A 27,713-nucleotide genomic window follows, 5' to 3' on the forward strand; every position below is an offset into this window, starting at 1 on the left:
CCCCCAGAGCAGTGTTTCTCAACTATGGCAACTTGAAGATGTGCGGACTAACTCCCAGAATTCCCCAGCCAGCAAGTCCGCACATCTTCAGGTTGAGAAACACTACTCTAGAGGCACTGGATTGCATGTTCCATCACGGTGTATTGATTGAAGGGCGCCAGGCTGGAGAAAGCTGTCCTGTTATGGTGGTTCTTCCACTTGTGCTTAATCACTTACTTATTTTTAAGATTGCCTTATCCTTCTTCTGACTCCTAAGAAAGGCAACTGAAGCAAATGAGGCTACCTATCTCCCCTACAAGGAAATGAAGTCTGTGGACAAACCCAGATCTGGGATGAACTGACTTCTGTATTTCATGATGGTATTATTGTTGTTGTTGTTCACCATCCCCTTTGAATTTTCACGAGAAAAAGTGTGTACTCTGACTCTCTCTGATTTAGGTTTGCCTTGAGAAATCTTACATACATAAACAGTAGGGATCTTTCTCAGGATGTGATTCAGGTCCAGCTAGCCCAGCATTTGGCAAAAAGCACAGAGGTTGGAAGGTCTGAGAAAATTTGGCAAGCAATCCAATGGTGAGTTTCATTACCTTTTTTCTAAACCTTCTCAGCTGTGGTCTACTAGTTGAGGGGTTGGACCAAGACTGTGAAGACCTAGATTCAAATCCACCACAGCACAGAAGCTCACTGGATGATCTAGGACCAGACACTTGCACTCAGCCCAACCTGCCTCACAGGAGTATCATTGGGGAAGAGGGAAATTGGAGAAGGGAGTGCTAGTACACCACTCTGATCTTCTGGAGAAAAGGAAGTGTATTGGACTACCACCCCCTTACTTCCAAGCCAGAGTGCTGAGAATTGTAGTCCAACACTTTTAGAAGGCATCAGGCTGGGGAAGGCTACATTACGTGGTCATGATGGAGCACAAGAGACCTGCCCCTCCCATTCACAACTTGGGAAAATGCTTTCACTCCACTGCTTTCACTAGAAATTAATTCCAAGCAAGTGTCATGAGTGGGTGTGTAATTTCCTCTCAATTTTCACAATGAATTACATCCCTAAAGGACAAAGGTTTTAATCTGAAGGTTTTTTTATATTGCAGCCTTCACTGTTAGTTGGCCAGAAAACCAAAGGATTGCTTGCCTCACTGTCCCAAAGCTATACTGGTTCTTTCTCTGAAGGATTTGCTTTTTATCTCTATCTTTCCAAATTTTGAGAGGAAGTCCCGAAAGAGACTTTTTGCAGGCCACTCAAGTCTCTCCATTGTGGTTTGCCATGGACCCCACCTCTTCCTCCCCCAAAGATGAACGATTGATATAGAGAAAATTCACTCCCCCCACACCAAAACAAATTAAGTCAAAAGCACAAGCCTGTGCATATTTACACAGAGTCCTATTAAATTGGGGGGTGGGGGGAGGGCGTTATTTCTCTTGTAAACGGGCTGTAGCTTTCAGGCTCTCGGCCAGACCACTGCAGGAGAAAGTATTTCTCAGCTGAGTTGCTGGGACTGTGTGCATGCACAGGGCTACTGCCTCTTTCAGTGAGTTTGTCCACCTCAGCTAAAACAACACACACACACACATTTTTTACGGGGAAAACAGGATCTGGTTTACTGTACTATATTGGAGGATATGCAAATGGATTTCACAGAGCCTTCAACCAGCTGGCAAACTTAAATTATGCTTCCAAAGGGCACGTGAAGGAGGGATGCTTTTTTCCATCTTTAGCTTTCTGGCTTTTTTTTTTTTTTTTAGCCTTTGCAATTGCTCCACTGCTATCAGCGCCCTCTGTCTTTCTCTCGCACTGCTGGAAACAGAGCTCCTTCTGTAGGAGAAGACAGCTTACAGCTCAACTTACTCCCAGAAAAGGCCCTTATTGGAGTGATGCAGCAGACACCACGAGCTGAAAAGACGCAGGTGAGACCAGGCAGAAAAGACGTTATTAAAATGAAGTGCAGTTAATTTGGTCATTCTCTGGTCATGTATTTGGTGATTTCCCCCTCTGCTTCATTAAGCATAGCTTAACAGCAACTTTGGAAAGTCTATGGAGGTTTGGGCAGGGGTGGTGGTGTGGGTGTCACTTACAGTCCTCAGGTTGGGCCACTCTGGCATACCCTACAGCTGTGTTTCTCAACCTTGGCAACTTTAAGGTACCTGGACTTCAACTCCCAGAATTCCCCAGCCAGACATGGGGAATTCTGGGAGTTGAAGTCCACTCATCTTAAAGTTGCCAAAGTTGAGAAACACTGCCCTACAGGGTTGACTGCAAATTCCAGTGTCCTCAACAACCTCAGCTGGGCATTTGTGCAGCATTGTTTGCTTTCTGGTTTCCAAAGGAGATTTGTGGTCCCACTGATCTAAGCAAAGCTACCTCTGATGTAGCCTACAAGTTTCTTACAGAGAAGGAGAGCAGGGCAGACCACTCAGATAGCCAGCAGATTCTATTTGGCCTCTGTAGGTTTGTTTATTTATTTATTTATTCAATTAATTTATATTGCCGCCCATCTCAAACTAGTGACTCTGGGGGGCTAACAACAATAAAAACAGTCATAATATAAAACAATAACAACAACAAAATTTAAAAATAAATATAAATACAGCCAAGCAATCTAAAAACCATGGTGTTAACATAACCATGAAATGGGGCCCTTCCCACACTCAGGGCCCCAGGCCCAGGCACAGAGCCAGGTCTTCAAGGCCTTCCTGAAGGCCAACAGGGTCAGGGCCATCCTAATATCAGGAGGGAGGATGTTCCAGAGGGCAGGCATCACAGCAGAAAAGGCACATCTCCTGGTCCCCGCCAGCCGACATTCCTTGGCTGACAGGACCTGGAGCATGCCCATCTTGCTGGACCAGATTGGACAGGCAGAACTAACTGGGAAAAGATGGTCCCTAAGGTAACCCAGTCCCAAGCCATGAAGGGCTTTAAAGGTGACAACCAGCACCTTGAATTGCATCCAGAAACACACCACTGCAGCTCCTGAAGCAGAGGTGTTATGTGTGCTGAGTAGCCGACACTATTTACAACCCAGGCAGCTGCATTTTGTACCAGCTGAAGCTTCCGAATGCTCTTCAAGGGCAGCCCCATGTAGAACATGTTGCAGTAGTCCAAATGGGACATGAGTGACAGTGAGTAGTGCCTCCTGGTCTGGGAATGGGCACAACTGGTGCACAACCCAAAGGTGTGCAAAGGCCCTCTTAGCCACAGCTGCCACCTGCTCTTCCAGCAGGAGCCATGAGTCCAAGAGGACCCCAAATTGTGCACCAGGTCTGTCTGGGGCAGTGCCACCCCAACCAGGACCAAAGATGGAAAAACCTTGGTACCAGGTGGCCCAAATACCAGCTACTCAGTCTTGCTTGGGTTGAGCTGGAGCCCATTGCACCCCATCCAGGCCTCTACAGTCTCCAGGCATTGAGATAGGACATTTGCTCCTGGCCACTTGAAAAAGTCATGATGAAAACAAATGTCCTGGCTCTGTGGCTCTTAATTTCTGCAGCACAAAGACTCCACTGGAAAACAAATGCTGGAGGGGCTTTTGAATTTCTACTTCTTGTAAGCCAAACTGTCTGGTAGGTTCTCCTGCCCAAGTCCCCAGGCCATGAATGAGGAAGTGTGATCTTTTGTGCAATCAATTCAGCTGAGCTTGAGTAGGAGAATTTCCCATTGGCCTGAGTGACTTTTTTCACTCTCACTCAATAAACACTCTGATGGAATTTTATGTCTGTAAAGTATTTCCTGCAAATGAATCCACATTAGATTTTAGGTTTTTTTCAGCCAGCTGGTATCATTTGAAAAAAAAAAAAACCTCATGCACAGCTTTTAAACTCTCCTTATTTCTAAAAGGGATAGAGGGAAGACAGAAAAGGGGAAAAAATCTAGCTCAGCATGTTTTTTATTTTTAAACCACCTTATAACATATTACTTTATAGTAATACTTTAAGTGATTCTTTCAAAAGAAGAAACCACATTCTGGTTAAAAACTTAGAGAACTTTTCTTCCTACTAATCTAGAGAGTGCAATTTTATGCAGAGAGGAAAGCTATATATTCCAAATCAGAGGTAAATCCAAGGTAAATGTTTATTGATTGTCCCCTACCTAGAAATAATCTGGACTGCAATGGAATTTACATCTGGGTAAACATCCATAGGATTGCACTGAACCTCTGACAGCCTATGCGGTTAACCTGAAATCAACAGAATTTAAGCAAGAATCTCTGAACTGTTGTTCAATTCAACTCATAGCAAATATTTTTTACCTAATCTCCCCCAACTTGATATCCTTCCACTGTATTAGGACTTAATTCCTATTCTTCCTAACATGTTCCTGGAATTGGGAAACCTAATGATGTTAGGGCAAAGCCTAATTCATTGAGGCCATTTGGAATAACTGTATTTTAACTGAGTTATTGTAAGATGTTTGTATGTACTTTGTTGTTGCTGTTGTTATTCCATTGGTTTGCCTCATATGGGGAGCATGCTCTTATTATATTTATTTATTTATTTATATTTCAGATTTCTGTCCCTGCCCATCACCCCCAAATTATATGCACTGGCAGTGAAAAGTTTTGTGACATCTTAAAGACTACTCAGTTTATGATGGCACAAGCATGTGTGTATTATAGCCGACTCCCTCCAGTGCCATGTGTTATTTTATGCATCCCTGTTTTTGAGTTTAGTCTCAATTAATTCAGTAAAGGCCAATGAATTGCTTGAGAGTGAATCTCAATAGATGGGATCATGCTATTATTCCAGCAGCTGCATCAAAAGAGATCTAGGAGTTTAAGACTGGGGGAGGGGGGATATAGAAAGATGGGTGTTAAAGAAGCGGGATTATTTAAGCCATTTCTAATCCTATGATGCACAGACAGGGTAATAGAGAACCATGAGCATATCAAAATAGGGAAATGGAATGTAGAATTATAGAATTTTTAAAAATAGGCAACTTTAATAGAAATCATGATTAATTTATAAAAGGGGGGATCCTTGGAATTGATAGATTCAGTGCCTTTGGCTTGGAAACTTTCACCCTAATTAAATTTGGGTGGAAACTGTTGCCCAGGGGTGAGCAGGGGTCACTTTGCATGTGAACAGACACACTCATTTTCATTCTTTGATCAGGTGTTTCAAGAGCGGTTCTAACTCTGAACAAGCAAAGCTTCAACACTGCAGTGTATCCTAGTAAGATGCCAGGGTGGGGAGCTGATACCCCTAACAAGACTTTCTGTGCTGATTTGACCTGGTTTCATGCTTATTAAAGAGAAAAAAAGTTTTTGAACAGCTTTAAATGCAATCAGTGGGTGTGCAAGTCAAGGAAACATGAGGTTTCTAAATGAATTTAAGTGGCTGATTTGGCCTGGAGGGATGACTGAGGGAACAGTTTGAAGTTTACTTTTCCTGCAACTTGCAAGACATTTTTGAGTTGCAATACAGTCTCAGTCCCAACCCTGATTCTGCAGTCCTAACATGGGACTACATTGCAAGAGCACAGCAGAGTTGCCCCACCCCGCCCCACCGTCCAAAGCCGCGAACCTCACTTCCCGCTTATTGCACGTTGCTCTTTCAGCCCGACTTGCGCGTGGGAGAAAAAACAGCGGCCAACATTGTCAGGTCTTTGTACTCCTCAGCTTCCACCTCCAAGGAGAATTCAGTTGAGCCGGACAGCCCTGCAGCCTTGCTGCCTTGCTATAAACCACCTTTCCAGCCGGACCGAGGGCATTCCACTGTGAAGCCCACTGGAGGGCTGCCCATCCCTCGGGCACAGCCCGCAGGGTGTTGAATGGAAGTTGGCCTCTGCGCTGGCTGGGCGGGCGCTTTCATATTGCGCGCTCGCGCAAATAAACGAGTCAAGGAGAATCGACCTCGGCGGCTCCTCCGCCCCGCCGGGGGCTGAGTGCCGGCCTTGCCCGTCCTTTGCCCCTTGGCGGCTTCTTCCCGTCCGAGCGTTGCCGCCCTTTGGCTCCGCTTGCTGGCAGGGCTGCGGTCCTCCCCGCGGCGGATCTGCGGATCGGTTTACCGGCGCTGGGCCGAGCGAAGAACGCCAACTGCTCGGCCCGAAGAGACGGGGGCAGGGATCATCCCGGCCGGGAAAGGAGAGGAGGTGTCATTTGTGGTCAGTCACTTTAGTCCTCAGCACTTGAATGATGTATGCCGTCGCCTTTCATTATATTTCTGTGACAGGTGGCACTCCCCTGGACGAAAGTGGGCAGAGGTCAGCCGAGATGAAACGCCCGTTTATCAAGCCTGGACTGGCCGCAACGTCCAGACAGCACTCCGTCCCTGCCCCTTAGCCTCCCTTTCCCTGTCACCACGCCAGGATTTATAATAGCCCATACTGAAGAAGGGGAAATCAAACCTTGCCTCTCTTCAAACAAAAGCAGCCTTCCCACGACCAAGGTCTTCCTGCCTGGGAACAGCCTCACAAGCGACAGACTTGCAGGATGATGGGGGATAAAACTGCTTTTCAGCGGGTGAGAGCATCTAATCAGCTATCTAGTTGTGCTGAGAAAGATGCTTTTAGACTGCAATAAGGTGCATGGTTACTTGGAAGTTACTTCTCTTGAAAAGACAGGTTTTTTCGGAGTTAACATGCCCAGGACTGCAAAGTTTATAATATGTTCACCTGGAAGTCACAGTGGAACAAAATAATTGTTGGGTCTAAACCCTTTGAACTCTTTAGGAGGTTTATTTTTATCTGGACTTACTGGAGATCAGGCCCAGTCCCACAAGCCTTGAGGTCTACCCCACCAGCACCAGCATTTTAAAAAATTCCATGCCCATTAGCAGAAATCAGTCAAAAGCTCTCAGCTTTGCTCAGGGAGAATTCAGCTGAGAAGCTGGGCAGTCCTTTGAAAAAGGAGCTGAATCTACAGAGAACAGCCTACCCCACCTGGTGCTCTCAAGAGGGGAGTCCAACACATTTCCAGGAAACCACTGAGGCAATGGTACTCTAGATCAAAAGAGTAATGGCAGCCTTTCCTCTTCTACTGCCTTCTAAATATACTGGGATTACAGTTTCCAGAACTGTAGCACTGCTTTCAGATGGGAATCCTAGGAGTTATAATCTCAACCGTGGCTGGAAGGCTCCAGACTGAGGAAAGTTAAGTCATTGGAGGCAGCTTCCAGCTGAGGGTATAACAATCCAAGTTGTTTGCCAAAAACATTGTAGCTCTGGGGCTTAGCATCTATTGCCTTTGTCATGCTTCTTCTGTGCCCTTCTCGGTCATCCTTGCACGGCCCCGCTGAATTCCTGCATTGAAGCGTAAACATTTTGGCAATTAATGAAGGCTTTGGGAGCAGAAGGAACACCCCAGGCCTCTCTGAGAATCCCACATCCAGACTTCATGGCCTTGCCTGGATTTGCACATTTGAGAGTCTGGGTTGCCTTCTTACCTTGGCATTTCTAGTCTCCCTCCCATGTAGACAGGAGCCTAAGTTTCTTCCTTTGGAACAGGTCTGTCCCACTTTCTTTGGGCAATAAAGAGCAATCGCCTCTTGAATGTTACCTTCAAGTCAGAGAGGGGAACCTGTCATGTCCAGAGAAAAGCCTTGTTTTCCTGCCTCCAGAGGCCTAGCAGCCTGGCAGCCTGAAGTATAGGATGGGCAGTGACCTTGACCTGTCCTTTTTGGAAAAACAGTTAACTGCTCAGTCCATGCAAAAGGGAGACATGGAAAGCTGCAAAACCTCTCCAGTCCCTGCAAACTGTATCTATGCTATGAACTCTCTCCTGGACATTTCCATGGGAATTTATAGTGTCATGAGAACAGCACTATGCTGGTACAGTAGTGATGAAGACAGGGCTGCTATCGCTTCAGCAATCAAAGGGTGATGTGAGAAAGGTTCTCAGTCACTGCTGAGGGAATGGCCATTAAGCCTAGTCCTGGAAGACCCCCAGATATGCAGGTTGTTACCCCCAGAGTCATCTAGTCAAGACAAATGGTAGACAGCAGGCTAGCGTCCTTCAGAGGGCAGCGGAGGGAAATGATGCATTGGGATTAGTAGGAACTGAAAAGAAAACCACATTCCATTATTTCCAAAGAGCCCCAATGATACACTATATATATTTGAAGGAAATTATTGTTATGATTTCTTGTAAAAAAATGTGAAAGCAAGTCACTCCCATGGATTTCAGTATTGCACAGTAGGCAGTCATGTTTTTTGAGTTGCAGTGAATCAAACTTGAAAGCGTTGTGTTCCCTGATATTTGACTAAATTCCCTTTTGTTATAGCTATTGACTCTTACTCTTTTTTCATTTCTATTGACTAAGTTTTACTCTCCTGTCTTGGGCATAAGCCTGCAACTCATGCTTGCAGTTCTCAGCTGTAAGCAGTTAACTGCTGTCGTTGTCTTCTGAAGCCTTATTAATGTAAGTAGACTTGATTATTTCCAAGAAACTAACAAATTATTGTATAGCTTATAAGATTTACTCTTGAGTATTTACAGCTCCACAAGCCACTTCCTATATTTGCCAATGAATACAATCCCTACAGATTGTATAACTGATTCCAATGAATGCAGATTTGTAGCTATAGTACTTACTTTTATGGTGCTGTAGATAGATTGGCTTAGAATCAATGGTTTTGAGAAAGAAGGGACACTTTTACCCCGAATAAAATAATCATTTGAGAATAACTCCGTCCCAATGTTCTCTTATTGTCAAATTTACATGCATAATCCCCATTTCACTTTTGATGCCATTTCCATGGTAACTGCAGAATAAGCTACCTCACTTCGGATGCATAACAATCTCTTCTAGTGTTCTCATTTTTGGTATATTTACCGTGCATGCCATGACGACAGCAACGACGTCGTGACTATCCCACAATCCCTTGCGGAACCAGCGACAAGCCTGCCATTTTGAAAAAGAACGTTGCTTGGAAAGGTGTTAAACTGTCAACCTCGCAACCTGTATTTCCAAATCAAAATTAGTGGGATCCGCTTCATTCTTTGGCGATTACCCCAAATGAATGAATTCCAGAGTAAAGGTGTTAACTTAAATGCAGGGTCTGCTTCTAGACAACTGCAGACAAAAGCAACCAGCGCCAGATGAAGCCCCAAGCGCTTTATTCCTCTACATCGTCACTAATTTTATCATTTCTTCTTGCAAATTCTCCGTTTCCCCAAAAGAAAAGGGCACCAGTAACAACACGGAAGAGGTCTCCGTCCCAGCATGCCCTTGATTTCAGGCCAACCCATCACCATTGGGATTTCAAAAGAGGGTTAAAAGGGGCCAGTCTTTTTCCTCCCCGAAAATCCCCTGAATTGTCGGTATCAAAAAGTCAAAAGCAGTTCAATTCATACACATACACAGAGGCCTGGGCATTGCATGTTCCTCTCGTTTCTCCAGCCCTGTCCCTTGAGGGCCGTCCTCCCCACAGATTAAAGACAACCATAGCATACCCAAAAAGCGAGAATGGAGAGACAGATATGTCCAAAATAGCCTAGAGGCTTCTAACCACCATGTTTATTTTTTTAAAAAAAATCTATACCTCACTAGGCTGATATAGTGCAACGTAAGTGGAGAGAGAACCGTCAAGATGAGAGAGTCTGAATCAACTTTATTTCATGTGACAGAGAGATTCAGCAACACTGTATTGTACTCCGCCGGCAGGCGTCCTTTGACGCATGCGTGTGGGTGCTTGTAAGTGGTCTCGCGAGAAATCAGCAGGGGCAAAGTGGTTCTGAGTGGGAGGAAGGAAAGGGTGGAAGCATCTTCGTAAATTCTAAGTTTGCTTTCCGGGTCTGGATGGTTCCCAGGCCCCATCACCATTACCTAAAGGTCTTCGGGACAGGTACAGAAAGTTCATCTATTTATTTCAAACACACGTGTAAATTAAAGGTTTCCGTGGGAGCGAATTCCGATGGGTACCTAGAGATCCCCTCCCGACTACACTCCTCTGAATCCATATAGGATACACGACCGTCCCTGCCTCCCCCGGTCCTTTTGGACAATCATTCCTGCCCCTGCCTTCTTTCCAGGTCACGTCAGGTCGGTATTGTATAAAACGTAACGCAGAATCCGGTTTGTCTGCAGCCACCTGAACAGACCTTTCGCATACCTCCTTCTGTAGAAGCCCCACTATTGTTGTCTCGACTTGGAAACCAGCGCCTGATTCCAAGGCACCCTATTAAAGCTCGCAGGACGGTCAAACGTCGACAGGACCAAGCATCTCCACGGAGCCCCAGTGTCAAAGCACCCTTCTAACAGAGATTGCAACGGCTTCTGCTCCGGTGTGTGGGTGTGTTTGACTGAGAGCCCCAATCATTTATCAAAACAAGAAGTCAAAAGGAAGGAAGCCTCTCTGGGCAAAGTCAACAAAAGAACGTAACAATTTAGATTAAGGATAATTACTCTTTCCCCCTAAACTCCTTGCAGTATTTGATATGACAAATCACCCAATATAGGTCTTTAAAAATAGGTCACTGCATAAAGAGACTCCCAGAGAGCAATAAAAAAGGTAGACGAGGGCGCTTTTCAGGAGAGAAACCCTTTGACTTTCTCCGTGTTTGCTGTCTGGCATGAACTCAGCAGAGGACAAATAGCACTTCTGAATGGGGGACATGGAGGTGGGCCTCCTCTCTCGGCAGCAGTCCCCAGATGGCACCAAAAACCGATCGTCTAGGGGTTGTGAGGGCGGAGGAGAGGGGTGGGTGGGAAGAAATAAAGAGGTGGAATCGGCCGTATCTCCTATGTATGCATGTGGTGGGTTAGCATACAATGAGTCTTTACATCACAGATCACAAACTGCACTTTTTAAGTTCGTCTTATTTAACGAGGGCACCTGTTTTCTGCCCACAGTCATTGGCATAACCCCTTCTCTATCTCATTCATAATCCGGGGCAGACAACAAGGGAATCCTTGGATTTCATCACTCTTTCACTACTCCCCGAGTTCCAGGGGGTAGTGGGTTGAAATCGGTTTGAAGAGAAATCACTACTCTGCGTTAAATCCTATCTTATGCTGAAGCCTGGGTATGGAACAGCAATCGAGTTTCTCCCGCTCCCCCTTTAAAAAAAATCTTTTTTTCCTTCCCCCATCCGTTTCTTTGTTCCCCCTTGAAGGGCTACCATGTTTTATAGGAATAGTTAAATATTTGCCCTCGATGTAGAGTGCAGAGCTGAGGAGATTCGAAGCCGCTCTGAGCTTCGTCAGAGCGGTGGCGTTAAAATACAGCTCTTGTGCTTTTTGCTGGTCTTCGCAAAAGAAGGTCTGGGAGAGATTTATTGAATTTTAGCTTAACAGACATCAAGTTTCAGGGGTAGATCATAAATAAGCGGGAAGGGGACTGGGGAATTGAAGGTTTCCTCTCACTACCAGAGCCTAGGCGTGGAATGGGGCGGGGGAATGCGAGGGAGGGTGATTCCAGGTAATCGTTTGTGGAAAAAAGTCACTCACCAGAACGACAAACGCTGAAGGTGCAAGAGGTTCATTCAGCTTTGTTGGCATTCTGGAATGTTCCTCTGCCCCCCGCCCCCCTCCAGGGAGCCAGTCTGGTTGCCGATTTGAAAGGAAGGTGTGACGGTAGGGGTCAAAACACGATTTAGGTAAGTAGTGTCCCCTGAAATTGTGAGGTTTCTTCGTTTATAAACAAAGGGCCTTTGGGAAGAATGTATCTCAACACGCATCAATAACGTAGCTAAAAAACACCTCTGCGAACACCACCCTTCACAGCCCATTCCTCCTCTGGAAAATGACCGTTCCCCTTACGATTTAAATAAATGCTAAAGATCTTACAAAAAGGACTCTGCCCCCAAAGGAGGACCATAATTCAGAACCCGCTGCTTTCGTATTTTCCTCTCTTCTCAAAGCGAAGAGCAACCAACGAAAATGGTTTCTTTCTTCTCTTCCGCCCTCCTCTGAGGGCGAGCGAGCGAGCAAGCGAACAGCGTCCCAGATAAACCTCCCCAGCTCCTCCGGATCCTTGGTCACCCTCTGCTCTGCCCCAGCCATTCAGCCAGCCTTCACGACAAGCAAGAAACGCCTCGGCCCCTCTGGGCTCCAAGTCCTTCACCTTCAAGAGCAGTATTTCTGCTTAAGCTTTTGTGGAAGCCGTAAAAAAAAAAAGGGGGGGGGACCCTAGTGGGAGAGAAAGGCGGGGGAACCCTTCCTTGTCAGGATCATCTGGAGTTTTTAAGGGAAATGAAATATCTTCCTTCCGTTCTTTGGTGGCCCTTTTCTCTTGAATTATAGCTGGAGCTACAGGAGGACTGCGCGTTCTCGTTTGCTCTCCCTCTGCTGTCCTCGAGGTATTACCACGGATGATATATTTTCCTAAAGCTTATGCTCAGCTCTTTGAACGCACCACGCCGAAAATGATGTAGTAGTATTAGCAGCAACAGCAGCAATAATAATAGTTACAGTTATAATTCTTATAATAATCTAGTGAAGGCAATGACTTCACCTATTCCAAATACTGGAAATAAGTCCTTCCGTCACAAAGCGGCAGGAACCAAGAACACTAGTGAGTATATTGTGGAACTAAACTAAAAAAAACAGAGGTCGCCATATTACTTGGATCAGGGTACAAACTCTACAGCAATACATGAAACAAGTCGTTAATATATTAAACAAGAACCAAAATTAACAAAAAGCCCCCACGAAACAGGCAAAAATTGCTATTGAATTAGCCCAACCATACACTATACAACGGGAGAGAAGTAATATATCCAATAACTAGTCATTTTAAATTGTATTTTTTTAGATTGAAATGTATCCCGAACCGGAAGTTTATTTCTGAACTCTTTCTTATTTAAAGCATGCTAAGATTAAAATCACACAAGTTGCGGGCGCACACGGATGGACGCTTCTTTGAGCGTTGCGAATAAAAGGTACAGTATTATAACTTCGGGAAACAGGATGCATGCAAAATTAGAATAAGCTTTTGACGAAAAATAATCCTTACCTTGTGATATGTTCATTCCTTCTGCCTCCGGTTAGAAATAATGATGATAATGATGATGATGATGCTAATACAATTTCTAAAAGTCTAATAATCATCATACTGAGAGACGGGAGGGGGGAGTGAATCTGGAAAGGAAATATTGATGGGATTTTGGAGGGTTATTTAATTTCTCCTCCAACCACACTGTATTATCCTGATGCAATAAAGCCAGGCTGTAATGTAATTTTAAAATATATACGTCCAAGCAAATAGTGGGGACAGAATATGACAAGGGTATTTCCACATTATAATTCAAGTGGGCTCCACCTACCCTCCGCCTCCCAATTAATGGCCTAACCAAGTTGCGAGGGAGAGCCTGCATTGGCCAGACTTGAGAGGGAGCGCGGAAGAGACAGGCAGAGAGGGGCGAAAAGGGTCAGGATCGCCTCCCAGTCAACAATCACTTGTTAGCGAGAGTCAATTGCCTCGCCTCCGTCTCTCGCCGCCTTTTCTGCCCCAGCCCAAGGAAGAGGCTGGCTTGGGAAGAGACCCCCCCCCCTTGCTGAGGAAGAGAGAGAGAGAGAGAGAGAGAGGGAAGGGGGCATCTGGAACTACTGGGGAGGGGGTGTCTCCTAAAACAGCAGCTGCGAAGAGCAGAGCCAGCTAGAGAATAAAGTGGGACAGAAGCGCCTTGGCCACCTTTTCCCCGGGCAGGACTGCAGACCCTTGGCCGTCCAGGAAGGGCTCCTCGGCCCCTCTTTACCCCGCCGCCCCCATTCTCCCGTCCCATGGCCAGCAGCCCTGCATTAGGGTAGCGTGGCCGTGGTTTGGGTTGGGTTGGGTTGGGGTCCGTTTTGTTTTGCCTTTTCTTTCTTTCGGCGCCCCCCTCCCCGCTTCCTCTTCGGTTTTCCGCGTTGGCGATTGCAGAAAAGAGCGGAGGGGGTGTCACACCAGGCTGAGAGGAGCGAGGAAGTGAAAGGGGGTGCCTCGGTGGGGAAGGAGAGGAATCCCAAACACCCGCCAAGCATGACTTCCAAAGACGAGGGCAAAGCAGCCTCGGCGGAGGAGCGCCGGAGAAGCCCTCTGGACCACTTGCCCCCTCCGGCCAACTCCAACAAGCCCCTGACGCCCTTCAGCATCGAGGACATCCTCAACAAGCCGTCGGTGAGGAGAAGCTACACCATCTGCGGGACTGCCCACCTGCTCTCCGCCGCGGAGAAGCACCCCCCGGCTGCCCTGCCCCTTTCCAGCCGGGCGCTGCTCTCGCAAACCTCGCCTCTCTGCGCCCTCGAGGAGCTGGCCAGCAAGACCTTCAAGGGACTGGAAGTCAGCGTTCTGCAAGCGGCAGAAGGTAAGATCCGCCACCGGCTGGCCGGCCGGCTGGCCGGCCTCCCTCCTTCTAGGTGGTAATGAGGTGAGGGTAGAATCGGGAGTTGTCGAGATTGCGTTTGTTGGAGAGCGTCCGCTGAGAACTTCCCTCGTCAGTCGGCTCGAGAAATGAGGAGCCAGGGAGAGCGGCTTCTTGGAAACGAACCAACGAGGGGGCCCTCAAAGAAGGGGCAGGTCCACCTGGCCAAGCCTCCAGGTCGGACCCTTTTAGAGGAATGTTGGGAGGTTCTACAAACAGTTGAGCACCCGACCACCAACACCTTCCCTTCTCTCTCCCTCCCCATTTAGACCGTGCTGGATTAAGCAACCCACGCGTGAAATCTGGGCGACTCTGGAGCACCCATTCGATTTCCGCCCCCCACCCCCAATATATCCATAGTGGTCCTAACGCCTTGCACCCTCGGTGGCCAGGAGACCGGTGCCTGGGAAAGCTCGGGCCTCCTCTCCCTCTGGCCAGGAAGAAGAGTCGGCTGAGCCCGACCTGGCCTGCGCGCCGCAGCACGGCTTTCGGATCCTTTCTGGGACAGTGAGGCAGGGGAGAGGCCGGGATGGGTGTCTCGAGGGCTCCGTTAGGGCCCTGTGGCTCTTGGGGGCGCCGGGCTTGTCCCCCGCCCCAGGCCTCTCGGCCCCAGGCCCGGGAAAGGAAGCCGGCGAGGTGGGCTGCGGGCGGGCGCGCGTGTTCTGTGCCTGCGGACTCGTTTGCGCGAGGGACTGAAAAGCCTTCTTCTGCCCGTTTGCAGGAAGGGATGGGATGACTATATTTGGCCAGAGGCAGACCCCCAAGAAAAGGAGGAAGTCTAGAACAGCCTTTACAAACCACCAAATCTACGAGCTGGAGAAGCGCTTTTTGTACCAGAAATACTTGTCCCCCGCTGACCGGGACCAGATAGCCCAGCAGTTGGGTTTGACCAATGCCCAAGTGATAACGTGGTTTCAGAATCGCAGGGCCAAACTCAAGCGGGACCTGGAAGAGATGAAAGCAGACGTGGAGTCTGCCAAGAAACTGGGACCCAACGGCCAGATGGATCTTGTAGCCATTGCCGAGCTGGAGACGACCCCTGAAGGGAGAGCGAAGTCCCGCTCCCTTTCTCCCACCCATCCCAAACATGGACTGGAAGGCAGCGGCCCCCTCCAGCTCTCTCCGGCCTCTCCTCTCACGGACCAGCCGGGCAGCAGCAAGGACTGTTCGGAGGATGAAGACGTGGAAATTGACGTTGATGACTGAATGGTGGCAGTGGTGATGGTGGTGGTGGTCCTCCTCCTCCTCCTCCTCCTCCTCCTCCTCCTCTTCCTCCTCCTCCTCCCCCAGCCCTTCTTTGCCCCGCAAACAAAAACAAGCAGAGAAATTGGCCACACATTTCCTCTTCCCCCTCTGCATCCCCCCTCCACCTCTTGGCAAGGGGAGAACTGCCCCCCTCTACGCTTCTTCCTCAGCAGCCCGGGGGAGGGGGAAGCCCGCCGGACTTTAGTGGGGATTGGAACTCCCTTCCCTGACAACTCAGTTGTTTCCCCCTCCAACAAAAGCAATAAGCAATATAAAATAATCACACTTGTGACCATGACAACGATTACGAAGACGACAACTACGACGAGAGTATGAATCAGTATCCCAACAGCTGCCTAAGCAGGTAGCTATCATTTTTGGAACTGTGCAATTATGGGTAACTTCTGTATAAATATATTTAAGCATATCTATTGGATACTTACTTTTTTAGGGTTTTTTTTAATTAATGATATACATTTTTTGTTGTTGTTTATAAGAGAACTCATAATCTTGGAATAAATACCACTACTTCGATGCATTGTTAGGCAGTTATTTTGCTTTTTTAAAAAAATCACTTCATGTGAGATTTTAGTTGGACTCTGGCTAGCAGTTGATTCCTTTTTCTTGCATGTTTCCTATATGCACGATCTTTATTTAATTTATTTAATTTGGTTTATTTTGCCTTTATTAATTGTTCCTATTTTTCTGAAATATTACGAGGGTATGGCCTCTATGGAAGTTTGAAATATATACTTTTTTTTCCTCAGCCCCCTCCCCCCAGCACCTAGGATTTGGTCTCAAATGAGATTTCTGCCTCATTTTATCAATTAAAAACTATTTTTACCATTTACTGCTATTGTTGTGCTTTTATTTAAGAAAAAGAAAGGCTACCTTTTGCATTTTTATATGAAGGTGGTTTCAGAAAAGAACCTACTTATTTTTTACTCTTTTTTTAGAATTGTTTGCATGCTAGAAAAATAGTAAGACTAATATGACTGCTAATAATAATATAAATAATAAATAACAGATCCTACCATCAACAGATGAGGATTTTAGCACTATAAATACAAATGTATATTTTTTTTCTTTGATTTGTAAAAAAAACGGTTTTAAAGGCCTGCTTATTTAAGTTACCACAGAGACAATGTTGCTGTCTCTTAAAGTTGTACAGATGAGATTTTTCCTAAACAATAAAACCTTTAAAATTTTAATATATGCATTTTTAAGGCTTTCTTTGATAATTAAAGTCCTTAGAAAGGCCGATGGTTTGGATTAAAATTTAATTCCTTAAACGTTTTAAGAATAGTGGAGCTTCTTTTTAGCTACAGAAAGATATAACAAGTTAGCTGCCTTTTTGAGCTGAATAATTATCACCAAGGATCATGCACTTCAAACCAACCATAATCGGTCAAGAGACAAAAGTATATTTGTGGGGAAGTGCGTTACATCCTAAAGAAATAATACCTTAAGGTGCGTTACTGTGTGTGTTATCAAATGGTGGAACTTCTGTGGGAACAAAATGATGAGATTTTGAAACAGGATCCGTGTGCCTGTTTCATATATTTGCACACATTTATTTATTTCTTAATTATTTAAATTTATATCACCACCCATCTTCCCCAATGGGGGACTCTGGGCGGTTTACAATAAAAATTTACACACATCTTTATTTTAAAACATAACATTATAGAAGCTATATTTATGAAACAGATTTCTCTGTGTTTGTATGCACAATCATCACATTTCTTCGATATATTCCACTTTCATCTCTGGATTCGTTTCTAACAAGGAATTTTTAAAATACAAAGTTCTCTATTTCTAAATCATGCACTATTGATATGGATTTTTAAAAAAGAAAAAAGTTAAATCGCTTGCTTTTGTAAGGGGAGTGAGGAAGAGACTGACCGAATACACACTGAAAATCATGATTCCCCACCCCACCTAACTGCCAAAAAGCGGGGGGTGGGGTGGAAAACCTTCAGGTAAATCTTGATTATCGCTTTCGGGCCAAGAGGTCTTTGATTTCCACCCCTTCCTTTTTATTCTTCCAAATGCACCTCTCTTGCCTCCCAGTAACAGCTCGTCCTGTCTTTTTAACCCTCCAACGCGTGTTTCCCCATTCTTGGTGAAATTTATGTGAGAAACGCAAACCTGGCGGACCCCGCGGCCAAGCGAAGGGGGGCAGAGAGGAAGAACTGGGGGTTCCAACTAAGGGGGGCACCGCGAGTTTCGTGTGCGTGTCTTCGGGGGAGGGCTTGGGGGAGCGGTTTCTCTCAGGCGAAATCAATCTTTCTCCCCTTTGGAAATGGATGGCGTTGTAATTTTTAGCGTAAAGCATGAAAACTGGGGACAAATGAGGCCTCTTCTGTGAAGTGACAAGCGACAATGGGGCCTGCGCTGCCTCCTGCGGCTCGCCGTGCTGAAAGAAGCGTGTGCCTCCGTCGTGGAAAGGACCAAACCGCTTGGAGACCATATGGTTTTTGAATTTTCCTCACCATTTCCAGACAATTTGATGGATTAGGTTAACCCTCCCTTCCACTGTTTAACTCCGCAATAATAGGAGTGGAGCTCTCGTTCTCTCTGCCCCCCACCCCCGCCGCCCCCCCGCACTGGGGCATCTGTGCCTTTCGAAGGGCGCTTCCATTCTTCTCCTTTCTCTCTTGGCATTTGGAACAAGTCTATGAATTACAATGAAAGGCACTTTCTTTGGCTTATTTGGGACAACACTTGTCTTTCTCGCCCCCTCCCCACTTTGCTTCTGCAGGGAGGAGTGGGTCTGTTTGCCAGGGATTTGTTTGACTTCTGTCCAGATACCACGCAAAGCCTTCAATCTTGTCCTTAAGTGTTTTTATGCTAAGCAGGCAAATCGTAAAGGCTGAGAAACTGTGACATTTATGTGAAGATCTAGTTAAAGGGCTTTATTTGTTTTCTTTATCTGTTCTTCCCCTCCCCTCCCCCTCCAGATTCTCTTTCTTTCTCTTTCTCTCCCTCTCTCCCCCTTCCAGCTTTTCTTCTTTTGTCCTCGAATGGATTTAATGAGGCTGCAAAAATGCTACAATTCAACGGAAGCAAGAAATGTGGTTTGTTTTGAGAAAGAAAAGAAAAGAAAAGAGTGGGTGTGGGGAGAACCGGAGTTCATTTGGAGCTATTGACTCCAGGGTACAAACAGGAGAGATGGATGGAGTCAGAAGCCTCACACAAGTTTGCCACACGTGGCTACAAGCAGAGTTTTGCTCGGGTTTACAGCAACGCGTTCCTCCGGCCGGGCAACGGCTAGGCTTGCCCCTGCAGATTGCTTGCGCTGCTGTCAGGCAGGTCTCAGGGAGAGTCAGAGACCCGATCCTGAGATGCCCGGTTGTCTCCAGAAAGCCGATACCAGGAAGTCCTTTTGCATTCCCGGGGGCTTCCCGGTTCATTCGTGGGTGCCCGTCCACGCTTGCCTTCTTTCGTTTGATCTTCCACCAGAGAGAGCGCGAGATGGTCAGAGCACATCCGCCTAGACAAGGAGAGTTCCCGTCCTTCTAGAGAGGAAGAGGAGGAAGGGGAGTTACACGCCGCCTTCCGTTTGTTTGCTTTCCTATCAGCCCGTTCGAAGGGCCTGGACGCGGCTCCGTCTTCGGCCGGTTCCTCACCTGGATTCGGAAGAGCCCTCTTCGCCTTGCCTCCTCTTTTCGCAGCTGGCCCAGGCCAACTAACCAAACCGGGAAAATTACAAGGAGACGGGGAAAGGGAAGGGAGGGGGGAGAAGATATTTCGGTATATCAGGGTATATTGCATCGCTCTCCTGTTACCCCAGCTCGAAGGTGACTGGCGGAGATTTGTGAAAAGGGGAAGTTCAGGCCAACAAAAGACACCTTGATATTAAGGCGTGCCAAAGTTGAGTGGATATTTAATGAAATCACTACTCGACACAAAGCCTCGAGCAAGAGAGGCTTTCATCTCCTGCCAAAAGAGGGGCGACGGGGAGGGGCGCTGGGCGCTTTGGAAACCCAACCAGATGATGCCCCTGACAAAAAGCGGCCAGGTCTCAGGGAGGACGAGTTTTCTGCCTTTGAGAGAAGAGGGAACTTGATGAAGGAGGCACCTCGCCCGCTCACTTTTCTTTCTAGTGTGAATTTAACTACCTCTGGCGAGCCGGGACGAGCAAGATCCCCACTAACGGGAGGCGAGGTGATCAGTCGTGAAGTCTGTGAACGTGCGACCTGAAGAGCACTTAGGCATAGAAAAATTCCACCGAACTCCACTGGAGAGGATCCAGTAAAAGGGCACCACGGGCCAGTGAAGCCCCGGAAGAAACGGAGCAAGAGCCCCTTTCGCGCCAGGATCTAAGAGGTCTTGGTTACCTTATGGGTGTTTAGGACCAGAGCTTTGCAGCTGACCCGGTGTAGCCTGCCCAGGAACTGCTGTCCTTCGCACGAAAAGCAAAGAACTAACAAATAACTATCCTTTACAAAAGGAATTCAGAGAAGCACTAGCACTACTGTACTGGGATCTCCGTTCTCTTCCTCCTCGGGAGCAAGGGAGTCTAGGATTCCTTTCCGCAGCCACGGGCCCCGGACTAATTTCCCCGAAGTTGCAAGATCCCTGTCGTGAGCGGTGCCTCGTCTTCTAGCCGCTGCCCTGCCGCCCCCCTTTCCTTCGCCCCCTGATCTCCTCCTGCGGAGAGCCTAATCCTGCTCTGAGCCGGCTCGCTGGGAGGAGCAGGGAGGGAGGCGCGTTTGGCGCGTCATCTGGCATCGCCGGTTCCCCCTCGAGTCTCTGCGCTCGGCGAAGCGGCGGCGGCGGTCGCGCGGGGGGTCATTGGCTCTTGTACGACGCGCTAGATTAGCTTCCGATTCCGTGTTGGGAGCGCGTGTTTAGCCCACGAAATCTGCGCTGGGCGTTGTTCTCCACCAGCCGATGCGCTCCTGCGGGCTGCCTCCGGGACTGCGCCCCTGCTTTGCCGCCGATGGGTGCCCATTCAGCCCCGCTGACGCGCTCAAAGAGGGCCCAATGAAGGCCGTCTGTGCCAGGGTCCCCACTCTCCCTTTCATTGGAACCCCCGGATCCATCTGCGCTTCTCGTCTCTCCCGTTGAATCCCCAGATTTTTCAGCCGAGTAGGTGCCTGAGGGGGCGTGTACCCGCGCGAAAATGGCTTGTCGGAATGCTCTGGTGTGTTTTGCTGACTGGATCCAATCCTGACGCAGTCCCCTCATCTTTCCTTTAGGAGAAAGGCATCACGCGCCCCGCTTCCGTCTGTGTCTTCCCTCCCTTAACTTGGGGTTATTCTGAGATACCCCCACTTACCACTTGGGGGGCAAGAGAAGGTCCGAAATGCCCCACTCCCGCTACCAGGAAGTCTTGTCTTTGTGGCTTCTAGTCCCATTGGGCTCCCACAGGTAACGGCAGGCACTCCCCACCCTTCCCCTTCCCTTCCCCAGCTGGGTTGAGGGAGACGGTTGAGTCAGTGAAATTCAGTTCCTTATTTTATGAGGTGTCAGGGTTGATGTCAGACGTGGCAACGATAACTAATACTACCGTCTGAGAGACCAGAACGTGGTAATTAATCCCAAAGACTTAAGTGTATTTTAGTTCGGGAGGAAAAAAAATCACTAATTCAATCGTCCGGAAAATTGAAGTTTGATGCATGAGTCCCTGTTGAAAGGGAAGGTTCTCTCCCCCCCCCCACCTTTCCCTCATTCGGATTCTGGGATTGAAGTCTCATCTCGCTCTCCCCCCACCCACCCTTTTCTCCTGGCATCAGTGTGTATAGCTGCACACATGCACACAAAACCTATCTAAAAGACACAACCCTTAATTTACATGCAGAGAACTGGATCTGTAGGAAAAATTCTAACAGTATAGTTTTATAAATGTAGATCCCAGGCAAGTAGGTTGGTGTGAGTGTGTGACCCAAAACAGAGACCTTAGACACATTTTTACCTCCTCCTTACTCCGAATTTCCTTGCAAATGAATATGCATGGTTGAAATGCTATACAGGACTACTTGAGAATAACTCCAACTGAATACATCTGAATGAAATGATATGGGATTGTGCTGCTCAATCCCATATATGTACATGTGCCATATAAAGTAGTGTAAATGAATGAACAGATACCCATAAATACAACACATGTGCATATGGCAGACTCAGCTGGGATACAGCCAACTAGTTATAACTGCCCCGGCAGGCACACAGTGTAAAACAGTGTTGCCAAACAACATCAGCTAGTTCACTAAAGGACATCCAGCAGAAGATGCCCATCACTACATCCACCCATGCCACATGCACAAGGATGTTTCAAAGACTGACAGCACTCCCCACATTTAATGCAATATTTCCACCAGCCTCAGAACAGACTGTGCCTCCCTCAGCCCATGAGGAAAAAGCTTCTGCAGGAGGCACCCACCATAGGAGATGGAAATCTAAATCCTACTTAACATGCGACGAAGCATACCCATACAGCCTGCAATTTCAAACTAGACCTAATGGCTAATATTAGACACTTCCTTTGGATGGTTATATAATCCTGACTACTACTCTATTAGCTGATGCCTGTAAACAGATGCACAGATTCTGCGACCTAACCTTTTACATCTGTTTCCATACATCAAGGGTATTATTTTTTGAGATGTAGATCTTTGACATGCCTGCTGCTGTTATTTGGGCTGCTAAATTGAGGGGGCATCAAGTTACTCAGATCTATTTAATCCATGTCTTTGCTTCTTCATTGATAGATGGTTCGAGGTTTGTACTTTGGAGGCATGGGGTAAGTGCACCTCCAATAAAGAGGCTGAGTGGGCAGGTAAAAATCATCCTTGATCTGCTCAGTTTGTGATTTTAGTCCAGGTAGATGATTTGACAGAGGCAGGAGATGGGTTCAGATCCCACTTTTGTCACAGACACATGAGCTAAATTCTCACAACGCTCTAGGCTAGCCTAAAATGGTTTTATGATATAGTGAATTGTGAGAACCAAACTATTGCCTTATCATATTGTATGAACCAGCTAATCATGTTAGGTTACTTACTGTTTATATGGACACTGAATGTGGACATGCTAATTTGGATGAACTCAGCAATTGTACAACTTTGAGCAACACGTTATTTTCCCAGGGTCAATTCCACATATGCAAAGTACAAAGAACCCCAGCTTGTACCTGCAACAGAATCAGATGATTAAGCTTCCCCTGAGTTCAGTAATCTATACCACTTCATTGTAGAGGTTGATACATTTCTATGCTCTCTCTGTGCCCCTAAAATATTGCAGTATTACTTACTAATGTCCCTCAACTTGAAGCTCTCCAAACGTTTTAGACCATCCCTTCATCCCTTCCACTAAAACATACCACATTGCAGAACTTCTGCCCAGCATGTTGTTTTTCTACAAGAATGGAACTTTTTCACACCACCTCCTACTTTTCATACCCTTCCAGGAATAAACCCACCTTGCTTTTCAGAGGATGAGCTTTGAGCTCTTTCATGTTTGGAATGGCCAGTGTGCTTCTTCAGTTGGAGGCTATACCTATCTGTATGTGATGATCAATTTCTTTGCAACCTATCTGTATAAAAGCATACATAAGTAAGTTCCATTAAAATGTTTGTTTCTTGGATGAATTTGGACCCAGAATTTTGATCCAATGCATGCTTGCTTAGATATAAATCTTGTTAGTGTCACCTAGCCATCACTGTGGCAATATCATCAGTATGCATTATATCCCACCCAGCAATGGCTTGATGACATTAAAAATTACTAAGATAGAGATTCTGATTTCTGAAGGGGACTTGCGCATCAGACTGAGCCTTAATCCTTCACTTGGCTCCTTTATCAATTGAGGAATTCAAGGATTTATGCTTTGGAGGGAGGGATAAGTGTGCTTCCCCAGGAAGAAGGGACTACAGAGTAATCCCTCCCCAGGGACAGGACATCTCCTATCTCTTGGGAGAAGGGAGGGAGTGTTACCATCACAAGTTCTCCAAGCTAGGTCTGCCCACTTTAGATAACCTTGATATCAGCATTTCCATTTGCAATTATTCCTTACTCAGTTTCAACTGTTTTCCTTTCAAGAGCAGAGTTCTGGCCACCCCATCCTAAACAGACACCTCTTCAAGTGCCTCCCTCAGATTTTGAAGAAGCCACCTTTCAAGCAAGGAGGTGCAAGGCTTATAGCTACTTGAGATGCAAGACACACTTGTTTTCCCATTGCCAAATCAAAACACCTAGCTCCCAAGCCTGGTCAAGTTGTTTTGCTAAGTGAACAAAAAAGCCCATACACTCAAATCCCCTAAGAATTATACTTGAAAAAATAGAGGCATAGCATGAATCATTTATTGATTTGCTGCCCCTTGGTGACACCCCAAATCAGTTGCCCGAGGTAGCTTTCTCAGTAATCTAGCCACAGAGCCTCAGAGCCTGTCCTGTTTTCGGATCAAGAAAAGTTCTGCCAGGAAAGCCTAAGAGTGAGAACATGTCACAGTCACAGCTGTGCTGGTTTTGCAGTAAAGACAAACATACAAAGATACTCTACTAAATAGGAGAGGAACTTAATCCTGATATACTGGAATATTTGCAGTTTCCCAGCAACTTTTCCCCATATCTGTATGAAACAACAAATGATTGCTCCTGCAATTATAACAACATTGTTGCTAGGATGTTAGTCTGAGATATCTGAGCATGCAAATAATCGCTACCTGCATATTTTGTTTACCGTCCTTATCTTCGCCATTGAGGTCCTCAAGCATTTTAATCGGCTGGTAAATGGCTATTCTGCTTAACAGCAAAGTGATTGGTCTACTGAAAACATTGCATCAGACGAGACTCTTCCGCACAGTTTACCCCAGATAACTTTTCCTAAGCTGGGGCTTTTTAGATCTTTTGTTCCAGCCCTGCCATCATCCGTTCTTGCTAAGACTGAAGCTGTAATGCAGCAGTCCTGTATGGCAGGCTGATTCTAAAAAGACCTAAAGCTCACACACACAAGCAAGCATGTGGTGAGTTTGCACAACATAGTTAATGTGGTAACAGAAACAGCCCTATTTCTGGGTTGAACCACTCACTAATCCATAAAGAATAATATTAAACCTGACCTAATTGAGCATACTGCATGGATGCAACTTTTTTTTTTAATCGTATGGCATAACAGTTCAGTGTTCATGCTGCTTTTTCTTGCTGGGAAATCCTTGTGAGGTCCAGCAGCCAGATGTGTAGACTATTTAGCCGTGACAAGTCACGTTGCCCGAGCTGCACCGCGAGGAGGCTAGTCTACATTGCACCGAATGGATGCAGCTGAACTGGTTAAAAGTCTTGTATGAAAGCAGCCATTCTTGTCTTGAAGAATGTAATAATCAGGAGGCCTCTGTTTCTGTTTCACAAGCAACATTCTATACTAATGCCGTATTTCAGGATTTTGTTTGACAGCTAATTTGGAGAAAACAAACTGTACCACCTCCCAGCCCGCTGTGGCCCTTTGGTACCTAGGAAAGGGCCCATCCCATCTAGCATTGCTGGGCTTTGCATATTTCTGGCCCTCATCCTGTACCTCCAACCAGAGTCAAAGACCTAAGGAAGAGAAGTTGCAGGTCCTTCCCTGTCACCAGCAACTCCATTTCTGGGTGTTAATTTTCCTGCTCAAGGCACACCAGCCTCCTGGGGACAAATGCTTTCCCAGCTGAAGATGCTGGCCAGCTCCTGATCCAAACTTGACTCCTGCTCCTTTGAGGGCTTTGTATCAGGAATAAAGCTCAACTGAAGAAGAAACACCTCCCTCCCTATTATTACAGGCAATGTTGAAAGCCTGGCTCTAGCCGTCTGTTATCAGACTATGGGGAACTTCATCCATACTTGGGAGGATATAAGAAAGAAGATTGTCTAGGAAAAAAGAAGGGAAAAATTCTGAGTTCCTTGACATCAATTAAAGGAAGGCTTGTAATATCTCCATCCCCCACACCCCAGGCAGTCCTTAGGTAGAGACCGAAGTGAGGCAGTGTGATGGAGTGATTAGACTGAGACTTGGGAAACTTCTGTTCAGCACCTCCCTTGGCCGTGGAGCTTATTGGGTGGTTTGGGGACAAATCACTTTCTCTCCATCCAATCTACCTCACAGGGTTGTTGTTAGGATAAAATGAGGCCTGACTCCCCAGTGCATTGGCTTGAATGCCTCAAGGGAAAGAAACAACCAAAAATTGACCTTGAATGGTCATTCTGTTCAATCTTCTGCTTGAATTCGGAAAAGAAGGATGACATCTAAAGCAGAATGTAGGAGAAGCTGCAAATCTTTGCGTAGCCAGAGCTCACGTGCTGACAAAAATCTCCTGCCGAAAGCCATATGATGGGATTTACAGGCACAAGGAAATGGAGGATGTTTCATTAACTACAACTGTGACATTCAGATCACTAATATTAAGCAATTCTGGTCAATGTGAAAAAGTCAGCTCAGAGGTCATTTGGGTAATTTCTGTCTGTATTTACGCAGACTGCTCTATCAAGCAAGTTCATTTCAATGGAAGTGTGCTCAACCTTTTGGATCTTATCCACCTGCTCTTTCTCCATGAACACACTTGGGATGAACCAGAAGTTAGAGAAATAACTTCTCTTGATTCATTTGAATTAATTGTTGAATCAGTTTATTCAAATATTGCAGGTGATGCTGAAAATCCATGGGGACAATGGTTGATTTCAGTTATCTTTTGAGAAAAAAAAACATGAAATACAGAATTGGTAGTTAGAATAGTAGTCCCCCTAGCTCAGAAAATCTCTTTCCTGGGGGACACTTGAGATTAAAAACCTACACACTTTTATTGGCTGCTGACAGTACTAGCGAAAATTTACAGCACATCAACTGAAATGGTGTGTTGCATTTCTCTCAAAGATGGTAAGTTGCACATTTCATTTTCAATGAAAGGTATAGCAACTATTCTAGTCTGTATATCATTTAGCATTTTTATGAAGTATAAATGAAAGGTTTTTAATTAAAAATAAGTGTTTTATTTTAATGTTTTTAAATTTGTATCAGAAAGTGAATGAAGCTGACATAAACTGTATTCGGCTATGACCTTGGAATACATATAAACCAAACACATTAACAGTTCTCCTTTGGAGTATTTCATATTGTGAGTAATTGTTCAAAAGTAGAACCTGCCCTAGTTTGATAAGAATACTCTTGTACATTGTACTTCATCAGACTTGTACACATTTGATAATCTCTTTTCATTTACACTAAGAAACATATTTATTTAGTTATAAAGTAATAATATTCTAGATGGCACAAGGATCAAAGACAGGAGCTTCATCTGTAATGGCCTGATCTTGGAACAGAACAAGCTCTGGAAACAGGGTAAGTTTTTAACAGCTTTCTTTATTTTATAAACTCTAGTTTATAAAAGAACCCATGGAAACAATTGTCAGATGTCAGGGTTTTTCAAAAGGCAAATGCATCATGATGATTTGAGTGATGAAATAGTACTGGGGAGCCCCATGTTCAATTTTCAACTTAGTCTTTAAGGTGACTACTTAACCTTAAGCCAATCATAACATCTTTGGCTAAAATTCCTTTAAAGATAATTGTAACAACAACAACAGGAGACACTATTGGAAACCATGTATGCCATTATGAGCACTCAGAAGAAAAGATGGAATACAAATGTAGTAATATATGAATAAAATAAATTTCTGAGCTCCTGAATTCTGAAGCCTGAAATGTTCTGTCAGCTTTGTCCTGATCAAATGTGTGCAAGGCTAAGATCCATCTGGCCCAGTATTTTGTTTCCCAAGTGATCAACCTAATGTTCTTGGAAATTCATGATCAAGACAGGATAATGTTTGTGTTCCTGGCAGAGCTGACCCATTCTCCTCAGTCTGATTAAAATGGTGTGATTTTAATTCCCACGGGAGGGGATGCTGTAGAGGAGAGCCTTTGTGGGAGCAGAACAGTTGATCAAGCAATCTAGGTATTAACATACTGCTCTGTGGTGGCAGCATCTGGCTGATTTTGTCAAGGCTTGGAAGTTAAGCAGGGTCAGACCTGCTTAACATCTTGGATGAGAGACTACCAGGGAATACCAGGGTTGTAGGTTAGACTGGAAGAAGTCAATAGCAGATCACCTCCATAATTTTGCCAATCAAAGAAAATGGATGTGTCCATAAAGACAATAAGCTTAAACCAAAGGACAGAGAGATAAAATAACATCTAGCCCATTATTCTGCT

The 27,713-nt window shown here is 45.9% G+C and overlaps 1 protein-coding gene across 1 annotated transcript; it reads left to right on the top strand.

Annotated features, from left to right (window-relative positions):
- Positions 1-13,902: 13,902 nt before the first annotated feature.
- On the top strand, positions 13,903-15,490 carry LBX1 (ladybird homeobox 1). The gene is made up of 2 exons (XM_063306134.1): positions 13,903-14,227; positions 15,006-15,490. Exons 1-2 carry the CDS (start codon positions 13,903-13,905, stop codon positions 15,488-15,490), a joined length of 810 nt encoding a protein of 269 aa, XP_063162204.1.
- The last annotated feature ends 12,223 nt before the right edge of the window (positions 15,491-27,713 follow it).

Source organism: Candoia aspera, chromosome 6 (assembly GCF_035149785.1).
Source record: "Candoia aspera isolate rCanAsp1 chromosome 6, rCanAsp1.hap2, whole genome shotgun sequence".
Classification (NCBI taxonomy): domain Eukaryota; kingdom Metazoa; phylum Chordata; class Lepidosauria; order Squamata; family Boidae; genus Candoia; species Candoia aspera.